This window comes from Glycine soja, chromosome 1 (genome assembly GCF_004193775.1).
Source record: "Glycine soja cultivar W05 chromosome 1, ASM419377v2, whole genome shotgun sequence".
In the NCBI taxonomy this organism is placed as follows: Eukaryota; Viridiplantae; Streptophyta; class Magnoliopsida; order Fabales; family Fabaceae; genus Glycine; species Glycine soja.
In genome coordinates, this window is record NC_041002.1 from 54,233,842 (window position 1) to 54,252,671 (window position 18,830).

General features: G+C 35.8%; 2 protein-coding genes and 1 pseudogene across 3 annotated transcripts; 2 read left to right on the forward strand and 1 right to left on the reverse strand.

Moving 5' to 3' along the window:
- Nucleotides 1-602: 602 nt before the first annotated feature.
- LOC114423278 lies at nt 603-6,005 on the forward strand. Its single transcript, XM_028389976.1, has 5 exons — nt 603-1,319; nt 1,833-1,940; nt 2,899-2,943; nt 3,780-3,917; nt 5,448-6,005. Exons 1-5 carry the CDS (start codon nt 942-944, stop codon nt 5,790-5,792), a joined length of 1,014 nt encoding a protein of 337 aa, XP_028245777.1. The 5' UTR covers nt 603-941; the 3' UTR covers nt 5,793-6,005.
- Nucleotides 6,006-11,059: 5,054 nt separating this feature from the next.
- Nucleotides 11,060-12,665, reverse strand: LOC114423286 (protein TIFY 10a-like). Of its 2 annotated transcripts, none has more exons than XM_028389988.1 (4): nt 12,476-12,665; nt 12,100-12,403; nt 11,943-12,000; nt 11,060-11,584 (listed from the first exon to the last, which is right to left on the reverse strand). In XM_028389988.1, the coding sequence occupies exons 1-4, from the start codon at nt 12,566-12,568 to the stop codon at nt 11,434-11,436; spliced, it is 606 nt and encodes a 201-aa protein (XP_028245789.1). In that variant the 5' UTR covers nt 12,569-12,665; the 3' UTR covers nt 11,060-11,433. The 2 variants fall into 2 exon arrangements, with proteins under 2 accessions (XP_028245789.1, XP_028245797.1); XM_028389996.1 differs by having other exon boundaries at nt 12,100-12,377; nt 12,476-12,663.
- Nucleotides 12,666-14,089: 1,424 nt separating this feature from the next.
- LOC114423298 lies at nt 14,090-18,407 on the forward strand (annotated as a pseudogene).
- The last annotated feature ends 423 nt before the right edge of the window (nt 18,408-18,830 follow it).

The following is an 18,830-nucleotide window of genomic DNA, read 5'->3' on the forward strand; positions in this document are numbered from 1 at the left end:
AGGATTATTTTGGTTTCTTGTTAACTAAAAATTGGATAGAAAACACATGAAAATCTTGATTAAAGTAATCATAAAATAATTATTTCTCTTAATATATGCTAAACTGTATTTTTGTCCCTTTATGATTTTCGTCTTCATGTTTTAAATTTTTTTTTACAAGTTTAGTTTTATTCTCAATTTTACATGTTTTTTTTTTCAATTAAATACTAGAATTAACATATTTATTTAAGATATCATAAAAATTAATTAAAATATAAAAATGAACGAAATGAATATATACAAAATTAAAAATTAAACTAACATTATGATTTTTTTAAAACATGACACCAAAATTAAACTAACATTAGAATTTAGTCCTTAATTACAATGCCCATCTCCAAATTTTTTATTTGAATTGTGAAAATTAGAACAGATATTAATGGTTCATGTGAATTTATATATTTTGTTTTGGTAGATTCATGTGAATTTATATAATACTACTCTCAATGTAAATATACAGCGTATTATTAATTAATTGACTTATACTCGTCTGACAATATATTTCATTATGATAATTTAATTTCTTTATCGTAGCCTATTGTTTAATTAATCTCTTTGGCCAAGAATGGAGCTCAATTATTCCACCACTTTCTTCTGGATTTCTTAATACTAGTTGGTAGCACATCATCGATTCGAAATCGAACCAAAAAAAACATCACGTTCTTGTAACAAGTCAAAGACACAACTCAACTTGAACCAAAAAATAACAAAATGCGTTCGATCTAAAGTCTGAACTCAAAACATCCCATTTCCACTCCCAACTCTGTTTCACCATTTCTTCAATTGAATACTTCTCTGAATCACTATGATATATTCACTCTCTTTCTGCTGCATCCCACTTTTATTCTGAGGTCAACGGTCTTTGAATTTTCCTAACTCAATTGTGTGCACAACCTTATCCAATGGGTCGGAGGAACAATGAACCAAACTCCATTCTCTCACACCGTTTGATCCTTCCCTTGGTGTGTTTCGCTTCGTGCGGTTTGGTCTACGCGTTCCTCTCTGCGGTGCTCACAAACAGCAGAAACAGAGTTTCAGAGTTTGGGAGGCTAGTTGAAGATGGTGTGGCGGCGGAGAATGATAGAGGGTGCTGTAGGGGGATTGAAAATTTGGAGCTTTGGGGTGCAGCAGTGAAGTGGGGTTCTGAGTTTAAATTCAACAGTTCTGAAGGGTGTTGCAACGCCTGCAAATCCATGTGTTCTGGGAAAGATGGGCCTTGTCTTTGTGATACTTGGGTCTTTTGTGGGGATCGCAAGGCCTGTGGATCCAAGTTTGGTGAGGTAAGTAAAGTTTGTTACTTTTCAGTTTTGCTGATTTAGCAGTTGCTTATGTTTGAAGATCTCTCATTTGGGTTGGTTTTTATGGATTCGTTCTTGCTATTTAGAGTTGACCTCGAACTTTAGGCTCTCTTGGACTAACTTCTGCATAAGCAAGAGAAAAATATAAAAAAAAAGTAAAATGAATCGAGCTTCTCTATAAATTAAAGGGTGCTGCTAACTAGTGCACATGAATAAAAAAAGTTTTTTATAATTGGAGTTGTATTGGAAATCCTAGAGAAGTACACTATTACATTTTCCAACGGAAAATTTCCATTTTTAATTCTTAACCAGTGCCCTAAGTTAAATCAATTTATCACATGGAAAAGTTAAATGAGAAAACTTTTATAAAAGTTAAAGTGCATAGCTTTCATAGTATCAAATGGGAGAACTTCTATAAAATATATATATATTATCAAAATTTTGACATGGAACTTGGAAGTCATAGCATAATAGCATTCGATTTCATTGGTTCAGTGTTGGTTGAAGAAACAGAAGGACAGCTTAGCACCTGAACGGCAAGAAGGAACGCCTCCGGGGGAAGTGATTGGTTGGACTTCTGGTCTTATCTTTGGGAAAGGAGAGGTAAGAGAGAAGTTTGGTTTTTCTGAACGATCATTTTTATTTATTTATTAAAATGTTGCTTGTCAATTATGCTGCAAATTTGATTTGACAGACATTGTGTTGGATAAGTGTTTACATGGAATTAGTGGCATGATTTAATGTTCTTGCTCAGATGGTTTAGAAATGCATCTTGAACCTGAAACAAAGTTGTCAAATGTTGTCTTAAATGGGTTCTGATGCTAGTTATCTCTAAAATACATGCATTTCTGTTAAACTGTAGTATGTTTTGTTTCTTTTCCATTTCAACAATTTAGTTGATTCTGCGCTGTGATATGTACAATATGGATCTAATTGAAATAGTTAGGGTAGGTTGACTCAGACAAACAGATTCAGTAGATGGCCATAGATAGTTGTAATATATTGGACTCTAGGAATGGGGATGTGTTTCACTCGGGTGGGGGAGAAACCCTTGCAGCCGCCTATCATGTGGTTCACAGAAGCTATTGTTATCTATGTTACTGTTCTTTGACTTTGACATGGAACATACTAATTTTGTGTAGATATGTCTTAAGCCTTGGAGGTTGGGGGATCTGAGATTGAATTATATAGTGTATTCATGAAAGCACCCAATAAATATTTAATATGCTTCTAAATCATAAATTTTATAACTAAAAAGCCAGTTATTTTGCACAATCCCTTGAGAGACGAACCATGAGATATATAACATAAAATTGAAGTTTGGCAGAGGGAGTATATAAGTAGAGCACCAACTTTGACATCTGTCATGTGATTGGCTCTTGTGATTAATTAAATCTTTGGCCAATTACCAATGCTGTAAAATTGTGTCTTCTCTTGCCATTGATAGTTATATCTCTTGGCCTCTCCCACCTCTTTATGATGTTTTACCTATTTGGAATTTTATCAACTTGTGAAGGGCTATCTTATTTATCAATACTCATTCTAATTCATATATTTTCAGGGTATTATTGGACTGGAAACTGAATATGGAACTCTTCATATTAAAGTAAGTGCTCAGGTTCTCAGGACCTCTAAAATATCAATGCTTTGATGTTGCAGTTACCGATGACATGTTTGTGAAAAGCTAGGTATTTGTATATTATTTATAGAAGCACATGGGTACATTCCAATAAAAAAGAGTTCTAGAGGCAAATAGAATTCTTGCCAATAGTCTAGTGCATGGTCAGGATGCAACCTACATCTGTGTTAGAGTTTCTTTAATCTATATTTGTTTGACCTCCTTGTCGTATGGAACCACCAAATCTCTTATTGTATGTGTCTTTATTTTCAATAGTAGAACATGAAACTATTACTTGAATACAGAATATTCATGAGAAATATGCACTATGAAGATACACCAGAATTATCAGATATATAATAAATTCTTCAGTCTTGTTCAACGTTGTATTTTTGTTGGTTATGACAATATTTTGGTGTGGCTTTGTGTTCCTTTGACTCATACTTTCTATGTTCTAAACAAATATGATCAGATCAGTTGAACCTTTACTGGATAATTATGGAGAACTTCACAATTTTAATAGATCATAGAGAAGATGGAGTGTTCTGAGTAAAATAAGAAAGATGTCTTTCTTTTCTGATATATTTAAATAATTATGCAGAGGGTTCATTGACTATGAAATGAGATGCTCATTGTTTCTGACATTCTGTGACTTCTGTCAAGCTTTGATGTCAGCTCTGCTTACTGCATTTTATTTTTCTGTTAATACCTGATGCATCTTGTTTCTGCTTACACTAAGAATCCTTCTACTTTGTATTTTGAAATTGCATATAGTCATGAGTGAGGACTATGTTTAACTCCGGGAGATTCTTTGTTCGGTGCAGCTTTTACCTGACTGTGCCCCACACTCTGTTGCCTACATTCTAGAATTGTTAGCTTTGCATCATTGTGCTGGCTGCCGATTTTACCGTGCAGAGAGTCGAGGCCAATCATGGGATTCAGAAGGAAACCATATAGAAAATGTAAGATTTATTTTCCCATCTGATGTATGATTGGACACACACACACATTTACATCTGTATCAATATGCAGTTATCTGTGCAAATTCTTTTATGAATTTCTGCATTAAAATCTTATTCTCATGTATCAGTTACTTTTTTGTGCAATTCTATATTATTCTAGATCTTATCATTGATAGCTATACTTCTTCATTTGTTGAGGTATATATTTTCTGTTTCATGTAGCATATTTTTCTTGTTTTCTCCCAGCTATTTGAGATCCTTCTTATAACCATAGAATATAGATTATCATCAGTATAAACAGCATGCATATTGTTTACAGATAACAAATCCTAAACTTACCAAATATAATGGAATTATGATGCCTAATTACTGTGAATGGATTGATTCATGTTGAAGCAATTCAATCAATAGGTCTCAGGATTTTCATAGATCAAGTACTAGAATGAACCTTGTTTGCACTTTTGCATAAATGAAGAGTTAACCCTTGAGGAACAGAAATTTTATAATTGTCCAAGGCTACTGAAAGTGTCCATGTTTTTTTTGCTAATATGAATTTCAATGTACCCTCCAGCCCTCCTTTTTATATTTTCAATAAATTGGCAATCCCCTGTGAGATTTATTTTTCCTGTCAAATTTCTCTCCTATTCTGTAGTGCCACATTACTCTCAAGATCTCCTCCTTTTTTTCCTCCAATAGTAGATATCATTTTGAGATCTTAAACCATTTTTTATAGGTCATACAAGAATTGGATACAAATCAATTTTGTGGAAAGAGAGAGTAAAAAATTTTTTTTTTTGAAATGGATGCAGATCTTGGCAGTTCTTCTACAAGAACTAGATCTCCAATGGAGATCCAACATCCTGCTCCAATAATGAATCTTAGCAATCTTGAGTCTAAGATCTCCTTGCAAGAACTAGATCTCCCATACACCTCAGTGACTACGTTTAGTCCCAGCTCAGGAAAAGGACAAGGCAACAGAATATTCTCTCTGCCTTATCAACCAATTCTGTTATAACAACCCACCCACTAATTCTGTTATTCCTTTATTTTTCAGTGTTATTGCAGATGGCCAATGTTTGGCAACAGCACTTCCTTTGCTTCAATAAATATCGTTCAGGCAATGGAATAAAGCAGAACCAATATACCAATTCTCTTGTTTCTTTTATCTTTCTGCAGTAGCTTAGCCTAGTACCCTATCACTCTCACACATAATTTTTAAGGAAGAAAAGTGAATAAAATTTAAATAAGGATTAAATCTAAAATAGTGATATTTTCAAAGACCAATACTATATGTGTAAGCTTTTTTCTTCATATTGAAAGAGTTTTTTGTTTTTGCCAAACAAAATTATGAGGTTAGAAAATATTATCGTACGTCAAGCTGAGGCCATTGTCATTCACATATTATTCCCAAAATGAATTTATTCGCATGTTCAGAGTAGCGTTCTCAGTACAAGCAACAATGTCGTGCAAGCAATAATGTTTATACTGTTGGATTGTAGTAACAATAAATAAATGGTCCTCATTTTGCAGGCTGCTTTTGGTCCCCCTTATGCATTAATTCAAGGGACACTGGAAGCACAAGGCACAGCATTCAATAAACTTCCGGTGGAAGATTGTCCAACCCTTAAAAGGGGTTCAGTTGCTTGGATTGGTTCTGGCCCTGAGTTCTTCATTAGCCTAGCTGATCATTCTGAGTGGAAAAATGAATACACTGTCTTTGGTTCTGTTCTTCCAGAAGACATGCATTTTGCTGAGAAAATTACTACACTCCCTACAATACCTGATGTGTGGAACAATGTTAACGTGACTGTTTTGGAAAAACCTGTTCCCTTGTTGCTTCGAAGAATCCAGAAAAGTCACCTAGATGAAATGTGAAACAAACTGGGCATCCATGTAGATTGCAATTCTTTTGGTTTCAAATCTTTTAGTTAACGTTTGCTGTAACATCTCTTTTTTCTTTTTGGGTAAACTTTTTCTTTACTTTATCTTACACCCTTTTTTGGATTATTGTTTGTTGTAATTTCAAGTAATGAATTTTATTTTGAGAAGGGCTTATAAGAGAGGGAATACAAAGCTTTTATCATTTTATAATGCTGGAAGAATTCTTGCGAACATAACAATGATCATATATGTAGAAAAAATAAAACTAGAAGAAAGAAACAGATTTGGAAGAGAAAGAGCATTGTGTTCAACATTTCTCATTATTTCATTATCACAAATACAGAAGGAAAATCAGCTTATATAGAGCTTGATGAGTTTGTAACAGAAAACTAACTATAACAGAAAAATACTAACCAATTAACTATAATAGAAAAACCAACTAACTAACATAAAACAAAAAATACAGGGTTCAACACCCCTCCTCAAGCTGGAATGTGAATGTCAAGCATTCCTAGCTTGAAATGATTATGATTGAATGGACTAACATGTAAAGGCTTAGTGAGAATGTTTGTCGATTGCTCATGAGAGGAAATGGGAAGAAGGTGAATCAAACCAGATTGAACCAAGTCTCAAACCACATGACAATCGATTTCAATATGTTTGGTTCGTTCATGGAAAACAGGATTTGCAACTATGTGCAAGGCAGCTTGATTGTCACAATATAGAACAACTGGTTTGGGATGGTCAATATGAAGATCCTTTAGCAGGAACAACAACCATTGTGCTTCACAAGATGCTTGGGCAAGGGTCCGATATTCAGCTTCTGAAGAATATCTAGACACAATAGATTGCTTCTTACTCTTTCAAGAAATTAGGGAGGTTCCTAAGAAGAAGCACATACCTGAGATGGACCTTCGAGTGTCAAGACAAGCTCCCCAATCCGAGTCACTGAATCCTGTTAAAGAAGTGGAAGCTGAAGAAGAAAAGAACAAGCTTCTGCCAGCCGTGCCTTTGAGATATCTTAGAACATGGTGGGCAGCTTGCATGTGAATGTTTGTGGGAGATTGCAAATACTGGCTCAATTTGCCAACAACATAGCAGATATCAGGCCTTGTGTGAGTAAGATACAAGAGGCACCCTATAAGCCTCCTGTAAACAATGGAATCAGAAAGAGTAACACCAGAAGCTTTGTGTAATTTCAGGGTAGGATCCATAGGTAAGGAGCAAGGTTTGGCCGCAAGCAAACCAATGTCTTGAAGAAGATCAAGATAGTATTTTCTTTGATGCAAGACAATACCTAAGGTGGATCGAGCTACTTCAAAACCCAGGAAGTACTTGAGTATTCCAAGATCCTTAATACCAAATTTGGCATCCAAGGACTGCTTGAGTTGTTGGATTTCAACAAGATCAGTGCCAATAAGCACCAAATCATCAACATAAACAAGCACAATAGTGAGGCCAGTAGGAGACCTTTTAGTGAAAAGAAAATAATCTGCCTTGGATTGTTGGAAACCTGAATCAAGTAAGGTGGAAGTAAGCTTGGCATTCCACTGCCTGCTAGCCTGTTTTAAACCATATAGAGATCTCTGCAGCTTGCAAACTAGAGCTGGATTAGCAACTATCAGGCCTGGTGATACCTTCATATAGACCTCCTCATGTAAATCACCATGTAAAAAAGCAATGTTAACATCAAGTTGATGAAGATGCCAACCTTGAGAAGCAGCTAGGGATAATACAAGTCTGACTGTGGTCATTTTTACAACTGGACTAAAGGTTTCAATGTAGTCCAAACCAGCAGTTTGGTAAATCCCTTGGCTACTAATCTAGCATTGTGCTTGTCAATGGATCCATCAACTTTGAACTTGGTTTTGAAAACCCACTTGCAGCCAATTGGCTTTCAATCAGGAGGTAAATGAGTAAGCTGCCAAGTGTTAGTCTTAATAAGAGATGATAATTCATATTGAATAGCATGTTTCCAACTTTCATGACATATAGCTTCCTCAAAACTAGTAGGTTCAGATTGTGAAGATACATTAAGTGTGAAATGCTTGTGATTGTGTGAAAGTCTATGGTAAGAGATGTAGTTGGAAATGGGATACCTGATGTTGGAAAAGATTGGAGGAGCTGAATTGTTAGCTATGGCAGAAAGGAGGGAGCAGTGGTAATCTTTAAGGTAAGAAGAATGGTGTTTCTGTCTTTGGGATCTACGGGGAGAAGGTAGATTTTGTGTATCAATTGGAGGGCTAGCTGGTTGCTGGTGTGACTCAGTAGGTGGACTTGATAGTTGGGATAGGGGAGGTTGTAAGATAACAGGCTGATCAAACAAGAAATTATATGAAGAGGAAGGAGAAATAGGTGTAATATGCTGTGGTGAATCAGTAAATGGAGAATTATGCAAGTAAGGAAAAGTATTTTCATAGAAAATAACATCTCTAGACACAATAAGTTCTCTTGTTGTAAGATCTCAGAGTAAATAACCTTTGACACCTGTTTGAATACCTAAGTATACACATTTCCTGCTCTGGTATCAAACTTTTTTCTGTTAACCTTGAGTGTTGAGGCATAGCATAAACAACCAAAAACTTTGAAGGTAGAAACAGATGGAATGCATTTGAACAAAATTTCATGTGGGGATTTTTGATGCAGAAATTTAGTTGGCAATTTGTTTATTATATGAACAGCCTATGAAATAGCTTGTGTCCAAAAGAAAATAGGTAAATGAGCATGGAAAAGTAAAGTTCTAGCCACAACAAGAAGATGTTGATGTTTTCTTTCCACAATCCCATTTTGTTGGGGTGTCTCCACACAAGAGGTCTAATGGAGAATGCCTTTGGAAGTATAGAAATTTGTCAGTGCAAATTCAGGACCATTGTCTAATCTAATGCTTTTAATTATGACAGAAAACTGAGTTTCAATCATAGATACAAATTGTTTGATATGATTTGCAACTTCTGATTTGAGTTTTAGAAAAACGATCCATGTATATCTACTTTTATCATCAACAATAATAAGAAAATATTTGTGCCCAAGTAATGAAGGATGAGCATAAGGACCCCAGGATATCCATGTGTAGCAAGTCAAAACATTGAGAAGAAACAATAATGCTATCAGGAAAAGGTAGCCTCTTTTGTTTGGCAAAATGACAAGTGTCACAAGGTTTATTGGAGTTTGTATAGTCAATGGAGGAATACAATTTGGTCATTTTGACAAGTTTATCATGAGAAGGATGTCTTAACCTATTATGCCGAACATTGCATTTAGTGGAAGGAATAGTATTAATGTTACGAGTATAGGAAAACTTAGTTGGTGAAGAAGACAGAATGTATAGCCCAGCTCTCAATTCAACTGCTCCAATCATCCTCAATGAGGAGGGGTCCAGTACAGAGCAACCAATAGGGTGAAAATTCAGGGAACAATGCAGATTAGTAATGAGTTTTGAAACTGAAATCAAGTTAAAAGTGAAAGAAGGAATAAACAAGACACCAATGAGGTAAAACTAGTCATTAAAATGTATAGTGCCTGCCAAATTGGTTTGAATTTGAGATCCATCAGGTAATTTAACAAGGATAGGTCTGATTTGTTTAAGGCATTGAAACTGAGTTTGGGGAAAACAAACATGATTAGTAGCTCCACTATCAAGAACCCAAGAATTTATGTTGGAACTATAAGCATGAAGAGTGGCACAAAATATACCTGAATTGTCATTTTTATGAGAACTAATCAGCTGATTAGTGGTGTGAGAGGAAAAGGCTTGTGAAGTTTGCTGCAATAAAGAAAGGAGAGCCTTATGTTGTTCTGGTGTAAAAGTTGTAGATGAAGCATCTGCAGCCACCTCTTTCTATCCAAGGGATTGCAAATCATCTTCAATTTCTTGATCATCCAAAGAGTATTGGTTGATAGCACCCCCTCTTTGCAAGTGAGGGGAGTAACCATGTTTCTTGTAACAGGTGTCTACCATATGGCCTGTTTTGTTACAGTAAGAACAAATCTTGGATCCTCTTCCTCGACCTCTTCCACCTAATGAATGGCTTCCACGACCTCGACCTCTGCCATAAGAAGCTTGACTAGTATCCATTTGGCATCTGCCATAAGGACCATGACTGGTTTCCACATGAGCAAAAACCCGGGAACCATCAAACTGAACAACAAGCTACCTCTCTTGTTGAATGAGAATAGAAAAAACTTTGTCTAAATCAGGGAGGGGGTCCATCATCATGATGTTGGATCTAACTGTGGAGTATTGTTCATTGAGGCCCCTTAAGAATCTAACCACATAATCACCTTCTCTGTAACTCTTAATAACAGGAATAAGATCACAAACAACAACACATGTGTAGGAAGGAATAGGGCGAAAATTGTCTAATTCTTGGATTAAACCTTTCAATTTTGTAAAGTAAGAAGTGATAGTAGCATCACGTTGTTTAAGCAGATACAACTCTTCTTGTAAGTCACTAATGCGAAACACATCACCTTGATAATAGCGTTTCTTGAGAGTATTCCAAATATTCAAAGCATTCTCCATCCACATAATGGTTTGCAGGATTTCTGGATCAAGTGAATGATGAAGTCATGAAACTACCAAGGTATTAAAATGATCCCAAATAGTGAAATTAGGATCATTAAGAGCAGGACGAGGCAAAGAACCATCACCAAACTGGACCTTCTTCTTGGTTTTCAAAAGCAACACCAGGATTCTCATTGGGATGAGTATAATAGGGATTCAACAGGTTGGCAAAGGTTGCGTTATTGATAACAACATTATTAGCCATGAATAAACGAGGAGGATGCTGGAAGAATTTGATTCAAAAGGAAGGAATTGCAACGATAACAATGATTGCAAGGAGGAACCAAGAGCACAACGAAAGAAATATCAACTGATACCATGTAGAAAAAATAAAATTGAAGAAAGAAACAGATTTGGAAGAGAAAGAACATTGTCTTCAACATTTCTCATTATTCCATTATCACAAATACAAAAGGAAAATCAGCTTATATAGAGCTTGATGAGTTTATAACAAAAAACTAACTATAACAAAAAAACACTAACCAACTAACTATAATAGAAAAACCAACTAACTAACAGAAACTAACACAAAACAGAAAATACAGGATTCAACAATATTTTTATAACAATGCTACATAATAATTGCATGCACATTATATCTTTCAATTAGTTCAATTTGTTATTCTTATTGCTGCTCAATCTACCTCATTTTCTGCTGCATGGCATGAACTAGGATAATTTGAGAGGAAAAACTGAATTCGCTGGAAAGATGGAATTTGACTAAATGTGTCTCACATACTAGTAGGAAACCAATTGAACCATAACAAACAGGCTAGCATATAGAAAGATAATCCTAACCGAAGTTTTACATATAATACACGTGATAATGAGAATTGAGAAGAACTGATTTCAATATTTTACTAAAACTATGCTAACCAAACTACATTTACATTACTTTTTTGCCCTAAATTACACTCTTAAATATAATAATAGTAAAGCCATGAGCAACAGCATTGATCATAGCCCTCCCAAAAATTCAGCACGGAGCTATAGAGAAGCCCATAAAATGTTGACTCCGTTTATCAAAATGTTGACACCACAATTCTTCTTCACCTTGTCCAACAAAAGTAGTTAAAATAACACAAAGCTGGAGCTGCTATCAGAATCAGATTCGTCTTGTTGTGGTGATTTAGGTGCCAAGGTGAGCCATGGCTTGGATTCAGCTAGCTTATTAAGGGCTGCCATGTGATTGCTTGTTTGATATGGTGCTCTGGCAGCAATTCTGCACAAACATTAATAATAATATATAAATGATTTGATCCAAAGCAGTAAATTAAAAAAGAAGGTAAAATGCATTTTAGGTTACTCAACATATATTCAGTCCAAATTAGGTTTAAATCCTAATTTTTTTTATTAATGATAATTTTAGCTTTCGTAGTTCTGAAATGTGGTAGATTTTGTACTTGACCCTGTACTTCATTTTGACATAAGCAGATACCAAATACCAAATCCACCACACTTTAGAAAATACAAAGGTCAAAATCATTGTTTTTAGGATGTAGGGTCTAAAACCAATTTTGAAGAAAACTTGAAGGTATACTTTCGTTGATGTATTAATTTCCATGACTCAGCCTACTTACCTATCCTTTCTTTTCTCCAAGAACCGATGAAGTGAAGCTTTCCTAGCCAATGGTAGATCTGAAAAAAAAAGAACACAAACCGATGGATCAGAAACACATTATAAACCGACACACAAATCTCTCATCTTCTGAAACAATAGAGATCCAAAAAAATTACCACAAATAACAGGTTTGGATGGTGTTTGAGGGTGGTCTTGAACCGAATTATTGGCAGTGGTTGGAATGATATTCATAAGAAAAGGGAATGGTCTACTGGGAGTAGCAGAAGTTGTAGCAGGGAAAGTGTAAGCACAGTCGTTCTGGTTTTGAGACATTCCTTTGCCGGCAAAAGACATGATGTCCTTGGCTTTGTCAGCTTGAATATCATCCAAGACAAGAACTTGGCCACCATAAAAGATTGTCATCTGTGAACCTCTTGGCTCCTTGCTCACACAACTGCACAGCATGATGGAATTGATCTTCTATGTTAATTAAAAGCAAAAATTAACACATTTCAGATGAACAAATTAAAGAAAGAAGCAAAAGAATGGTACCTGGAATTTCCCATGTTTGGAATCTCTTCTACCAAGCGATAAGGAGGATAAGCAAGTTGTTGAGAGAGTAACTTGGAAGTTCTCATGTTCCATGGATTCATCTTGTTCTCCACTGAGGTATTACAACACAGTTAGTAGTATTCTTCTCGTGAGAGAGCAGAAGATGTGATGATATGATATCGATTATTGAACCTTATCTTCATTTTATAACTATAAAGGCGCTGAATTAAAGCACGAGGAATACATGGTTGTAATTTTAGGTTTATTTTTTGGGTTTTTAACTTTTCAAGGACATCTGCATCTGGTACAAAGAGGCGACAGGTCAGTTGGTGTTGTCAGGTCAACTTGCGTTGTTTTTTGGTCGATGTCGTTGTCTGCTTTCTTTGGTTTTGAAAATTCCACAACGTGTTATTTGCATCTCTTGGAAACCCCAAAAGAAGACTATCCCTCGGGACCCTCCCAAAAGATGTAATGCCATTTTAGTACTTACATTGTTTTTCACGTGCCTTTTAGGTGTGCTCGCACGTTGGTTAACCTTAGTAATATGTTTTTGTACGGGTTTTTCAAATTTAGGTAAGATATAGACATTAGGCAATTTTTTTCCTGACAAAATAATTACTTGGACCGGAAGGCACTACCAAATACCAATGCTGTTGGACCCCAACAAACATGTTGGGACTATCATTCAAAGATTCATTTAGAGGATTAATGTAGAAGTTCGAATAACAAGCAGTTCCACATGAGTTATATATATCCAACTAGCCCCTAAACATTAGGGGATGTCTTTGAGAAGAATTCTCCCCCAAACAGAGAAAATAATATCAAGAGAATTTAAACCTACATCTAAGGAAATGCTGAAAGTTTGTCCTGTATTCTTAATTACTCATGTCAATCCGCATTTATCAAAAGTTTAGACAATTAGAAAGGCATAAATTAGTTTCAAAAATACATATTAACAAAAATATTTAAAATCATATATACACATAGATAATTATTTTAGTTAAACTATTCACTATTCCTATATTTTAAGTTTTACATAACGATTTAGTTTTTGATCTTGCTGTTAAACGGTGTTGTTAACATTGCCATAAAAACATTTTGGCGACATAAATCGGTTACATTTTTTTTGCTAGGTGTAAAAATGTCAAAAAGTAAGGACTTGGAAAACTTTTTTATAGTGGTTTATACTTAATTAAAAAGTTTTTACTTTTGCATTATTAAAAAGTTTTGCAGTGGTCATCGTCACCCACATTACCTAATAGTATAATATTAATGACAACGACCAAAGATTTTCTCATATAACAATTGAATAGTTTAACCTTATTTTTAATATTTTTTTTACAAGAATTTTTAATGTGTTGGTGAGTTACGCGATGGTGGAATCACAAGATATTTTATGTCGGCCCTTATTAAGATAAATTATAGAGGGAGTTTGATTTGATGAATATATACACGTTTTGATCGTACCATGCAAGCCATATAAAATTAATATAGCTAAGGGCCCAGCAACATGATTATCTCATTCAAAGAAAGCACGCCTTTTAATTTAAAATTCATCATTTGAGATTAATACTTAATTGCACTTTTTATCATATGATTAATTCATTCTTTTGCCTTTTTTTAATCCTAAACTAAAATACATTTCCTTTCACTAAACATCTGCTCTATATCCCCGGACATGACCAAACGATGCAATATGGGCCTCAAATAGAAGTCGGGCCAACCTAATAGCTCAATGTTTGGGCCAGCCCAAATTAACAGGCTTAGGTTGTAACTTGAAACAAGTAGTTGATTTTCAGAGAGACGAGACAGTTGAGAGTTGAAATTTCACCGCGCGAAAACCCTTCCTTGGTTCTGGCTTGGCGCAGAGTGCAATCGAAATTCGATGGTTCAATTTCACGAACGCATAATCACAGAGCTTCTAGAAGACACCAATGGCGGCCTGGTTGTTCTCTCCTCAGGCCTTTCTCTCTCCAAACTCATCCCTTCTCTTCTAATTCTACACTTCTCATCTCAGGGGCACGCTCCTTCTCCTCTCACAGTCCTCCACTTCCCTCAAATCCAAAATCGCCTTCCACCTCAAAACCCTAAACCCCCAATTCTACCAAATTCCCGCCGAAATCACCGCCGACCTCCTGGCGCTCCACCGCCACGCGCTCTACACCTCCGGCAAAGCCTTCTTCATCACGCCGCGGATCCTAATTGTCGACCTCCTAACCAACAAGTTACCTACCTCCAAGATCGCTGGCATAATCATCCTCAACGCACACTCGCTCTCCGAGACTTCCACCGAAGCCTTCATCGTTCGGATTTTCCGGTCGCTCAACCGCGGCGCGTATGTCCGCGCGTTATCCGACAAGCCGCACGCGATGGTGTCGGGATTCGCAAAGGAGAAGCGGACGATGAAGTGCCTGCACGTGCGGAAGCTGTACCTGTGGCCGCGATTTCAGGTGTACGTGTCGCAGGAGCTGGAGAGGGACCCGCCGGAGGTGGTGGATATAAGGGTGCCGATGAGCAGGTACATGGTGGGGATTCAGAAGGCCATTGCTGAGGTCATGGATGCGTGTTTGAAGGAAATGAGGTAGACGAACAAGGTTGACGTCGAGGATTCGACGGTGGAGAATGGATTGTTCAAGTCGTTCGATGAGATTGTGAGGAGACAGTTGGATCCAATTTGGCACACCTTGGGGAAGAAGACTAAGCAGCTCGTGTCAGACCTTAAGACTTTGAGGAAGCTGTTGGATTATCTAGTCAGGTCTTTCAATGCACTTGCACGCATTATTCTTGTTTGGGGATTTAATAAGTTATAATATTGTCTTAGTCTTATGATGAGAGTTTTATTTATATGCATTGTCTAAATGTTTATGATCTGAACCGATTAGAAATTATGGATGATAGGACTTTTAAATTAGTAATTTTAAAAGTCAACAAACTTATCATCCAGGACAAATGACACACATTGTCTATTTACTCTTATGAGTATATACACCTCATTTTGGGGGTGCACAAATGTGAAAGGAAGAGAGTAACAAAAAAAAAAAAAGAGTGATAGATGTGATGAGAAAAAAAGAGAGATAGGAAGAAAATATGGTGGAAAGGAGATGGTAGAGAAAGTAGGTGTATGTTTATAATTTTTTATATTTAGTTTTTAAATAGAAAGTTGTGAGGATAAAATGCCTTGGTATATGGGTACTGCACTATATGTGTGACATTTTAATTGCAAATTGCAATATCTTTAATGATTTTTGTAGCCTGAGTAAACCTTGCTAGTTTGTTGGATTTGGGTTTAAATTGTTTATCTGAAGAATGTAGTGCTTATAATAGGGACTGATTGTGTGGCTTCCTTTTGATAGGTACGATGCAGTAACTTACTTGAAATATTTAGATACACTGAGAGTGTCAGAGAGTTTTCGATCGGTTTGGTTATTTGCTGGGGCAAGCTATCAGATATTTGACTATGCAAAGAAGCGTGTTTTTCATCTTGTGAAAGCAGATGGTGTGAAATTTAATGAGTCAAGTAAGAGTGTCAAAAACAAAAAGAGAAAAACTACGGGTGATGACAAAGACATTGAAGAAGGTGACAGATTTTTTTTTTTGCTCAGCAAGAAGGTGACAGATTATTACTATGCTTTGTATTGTGTGCTGTATTCTGGCATAGATCTTGATCTGTTATGTTAATTAATTATAGAAAATTAACATTAAAAATAGAGGAAGAGTAAATGAGGAGGAGTGCTAGCAACACACTCTTTTTAGCGCACACTCTACTATTGTCTATTGGTTAAAATTTATTGAAAACTATAACATCAAGAGAGTCACTAAATAAATAACAACAAAAAATTGTGATTTCTAATAAATTTTAACCAATAGTAAAGAGTGTGTCCAAAAGTCTCAGATTTAGAAGGAATAATATTATTGTATACTTTTTAGGAGGTACATCAGGGGCCTATATATACACAAGCTTGTTGGCTATTTTAGGAAATAGGGACGGTTAATTCTAGGGGACAAATCCCTGTGATTATGGGATTGCTTCTTAATATACACACCTAGTATTAATAGCAAGTTACATAACAGATACAGAATAGAAATACAGCAGGGATAAAATATAAAACTTCCTAAAATAGGAGCAACACGGTTTTGACACTTCCCCTCAAGCTGGTGAATAAGTGTTCTCCATTCTCAGCTTGGATATAATTCTTTTGAAGTTACTGCTGTTCAGCCCCTTGGTGAGTATGTCTGCAAGTTGACCCTGAGTGGACACATATGAGGTGCAAATCAAGCCACTGTCTAGCTTTTCCTTAATAAAATGTCTGTCCACCTCAATATGTCTAGTTCTATCATGCTGCACCAGGTTGTGGGTTATACTAATTGCAGATTTATTGTCACAATATAACCTCATTGGTTCACCCCACTTTACCTTCATGTCCTCCAATATAATCTTCAGCCATAGAAGTTCACAAATTCCTTGGACCATTGCTCGAAACTCTGCTTCAGCACTAGATCTAGCTACCACACTTTGTTTTTGGCTCTTCCAAGTCACTAGGTTTTCACCAAGGAAGGTGCAGTATCCAGTAGTTGACCTCCTATCCACAATTCTACTATTGCTCCTTCTCCTCCTCTTCCGGCTCTTCCTGCAGCCCATTTCTAAGAATGCTTGCCATTAATATTTTGGTCCAAATTAGTATCAATTCCTGGGCTTCACATTTTATCTGACTTGGCTGTGCTGATAAAAAGTATTTTCCCCCGGCTTTGATAGAAATGATTATCCAAATACCATATTTTTGTGTTGTATTGCGTAGCATAAGGAGTAATAGTGTACCAATAGAGTTGCATTTTGCTTTGTGAAACTGTAAATTATTAAACCTTTTATGGATATGATATCTTTTGCAGTCTGCTAGTGATATTGGTGATGATGTGACACCAAATAGCATTATATCAAAGTTGTCTTTGCTTGCTCTACACTTTCCCCGACTAAGAATAATCTGGTCTCGAAGTTTGCATGCTACTGCTGAAATATTTGCTTCACTGAAGGCAAATCAAGACGAGCCAGATGAAACAAAAGCAATCAGAGTGGGTGTCCCCTCGGAAGAAGGGATTGTGGAAAATGATGTGAGGTAAGTTTCTTTTTCATAGTTTAAACTTGAATTCCTCTGTGCTTCCAAGGATGAAGTGAAAACATTTCCTTCATAGGAAGTGGGTTGCATGGGTCCCCACATATAAATTGTTGTAACTGTACGAAACATTAATTTCTCCCAAAGTTTAAAGGCATGCAGGCGCACCTCCTCCTTTCAAATCTAAAATGATATGAATCTCTGACATTGTTAATGGCAAATATTGATTCGTGGGCATATATTTATTCAGACATTGTTACTTCAGTTAGAATTGCTATTAAATACTTAGCATTGTCAGGTCTCAAAATGTTCTTTCCTTGCCTATAAATATGCACGGACACTATGCATTACATTATTAATTTTAGAACGGAGAGCTATGATTCAAAGTCTCTGGAATTAATGTAACATGATTGAGTTTGTATGCAGTGATTCATTTTTTCTTCAAAATATAAATGTTTTATTGCTGTCACAGGGCTGAAAATTACAATACATCGGCTGTGGAGTTTCTAAGACGACTTCCAGGTGTTACAGACTCAAACTACAGGGCCATAATGGATGGGTTGGGTGTAAGAGCTTGGCAGAACTTGCACTTCGTCCTGTAGAGAAGCTAGCGGAATTAATGGGTGGTCATAAAGCAGCTCGGACTCTAAGAGATTTTCTAGATGCTAAATACCCAACTTTGTTGTGAGTATTAGAATAATTCATTTGTACAAAAAGGTACTATCAATTTATTCAAGTCTTCTGTTATTTCGATTCTACATCATTGGATTATGATGGCAATCCATTGGGCACTGCTACGCGTACCCAGTGAAATTGTTGATATATCTCCATTTTGCCCTTTTGTAAAAAAAAAAACACTTACAGATTACGTGATCTAAATGAGTTAAAAAAATACTTAGAGTGCGCTTGGATAGAGAATTTTAACTGAGAAAAATAATTTATCAGAGAATTTGAATTTCTGTAATTTAGAATTCATTATTTGGATATTTTTATAAAGAATTTAAAATTTTAAAATTTTAAAACAGAATTTTAAACAACTAAAAATCTAGAATTTCAATTTTCTTTTAAAAGTTGAGAAATTGAAATTCTCTTTTTCCAGTCTTCTTCAAGAAACACCGTCTGAGCTCTTAAAATATCGATCGGGTGTGAACATAGAGGAACACGTATAACTAGTACACCAATCATATCTTTTTTTTTTCATTCATTTTTTCATCCTCATAATTTTAATTTTTTTTATCCAAACACAA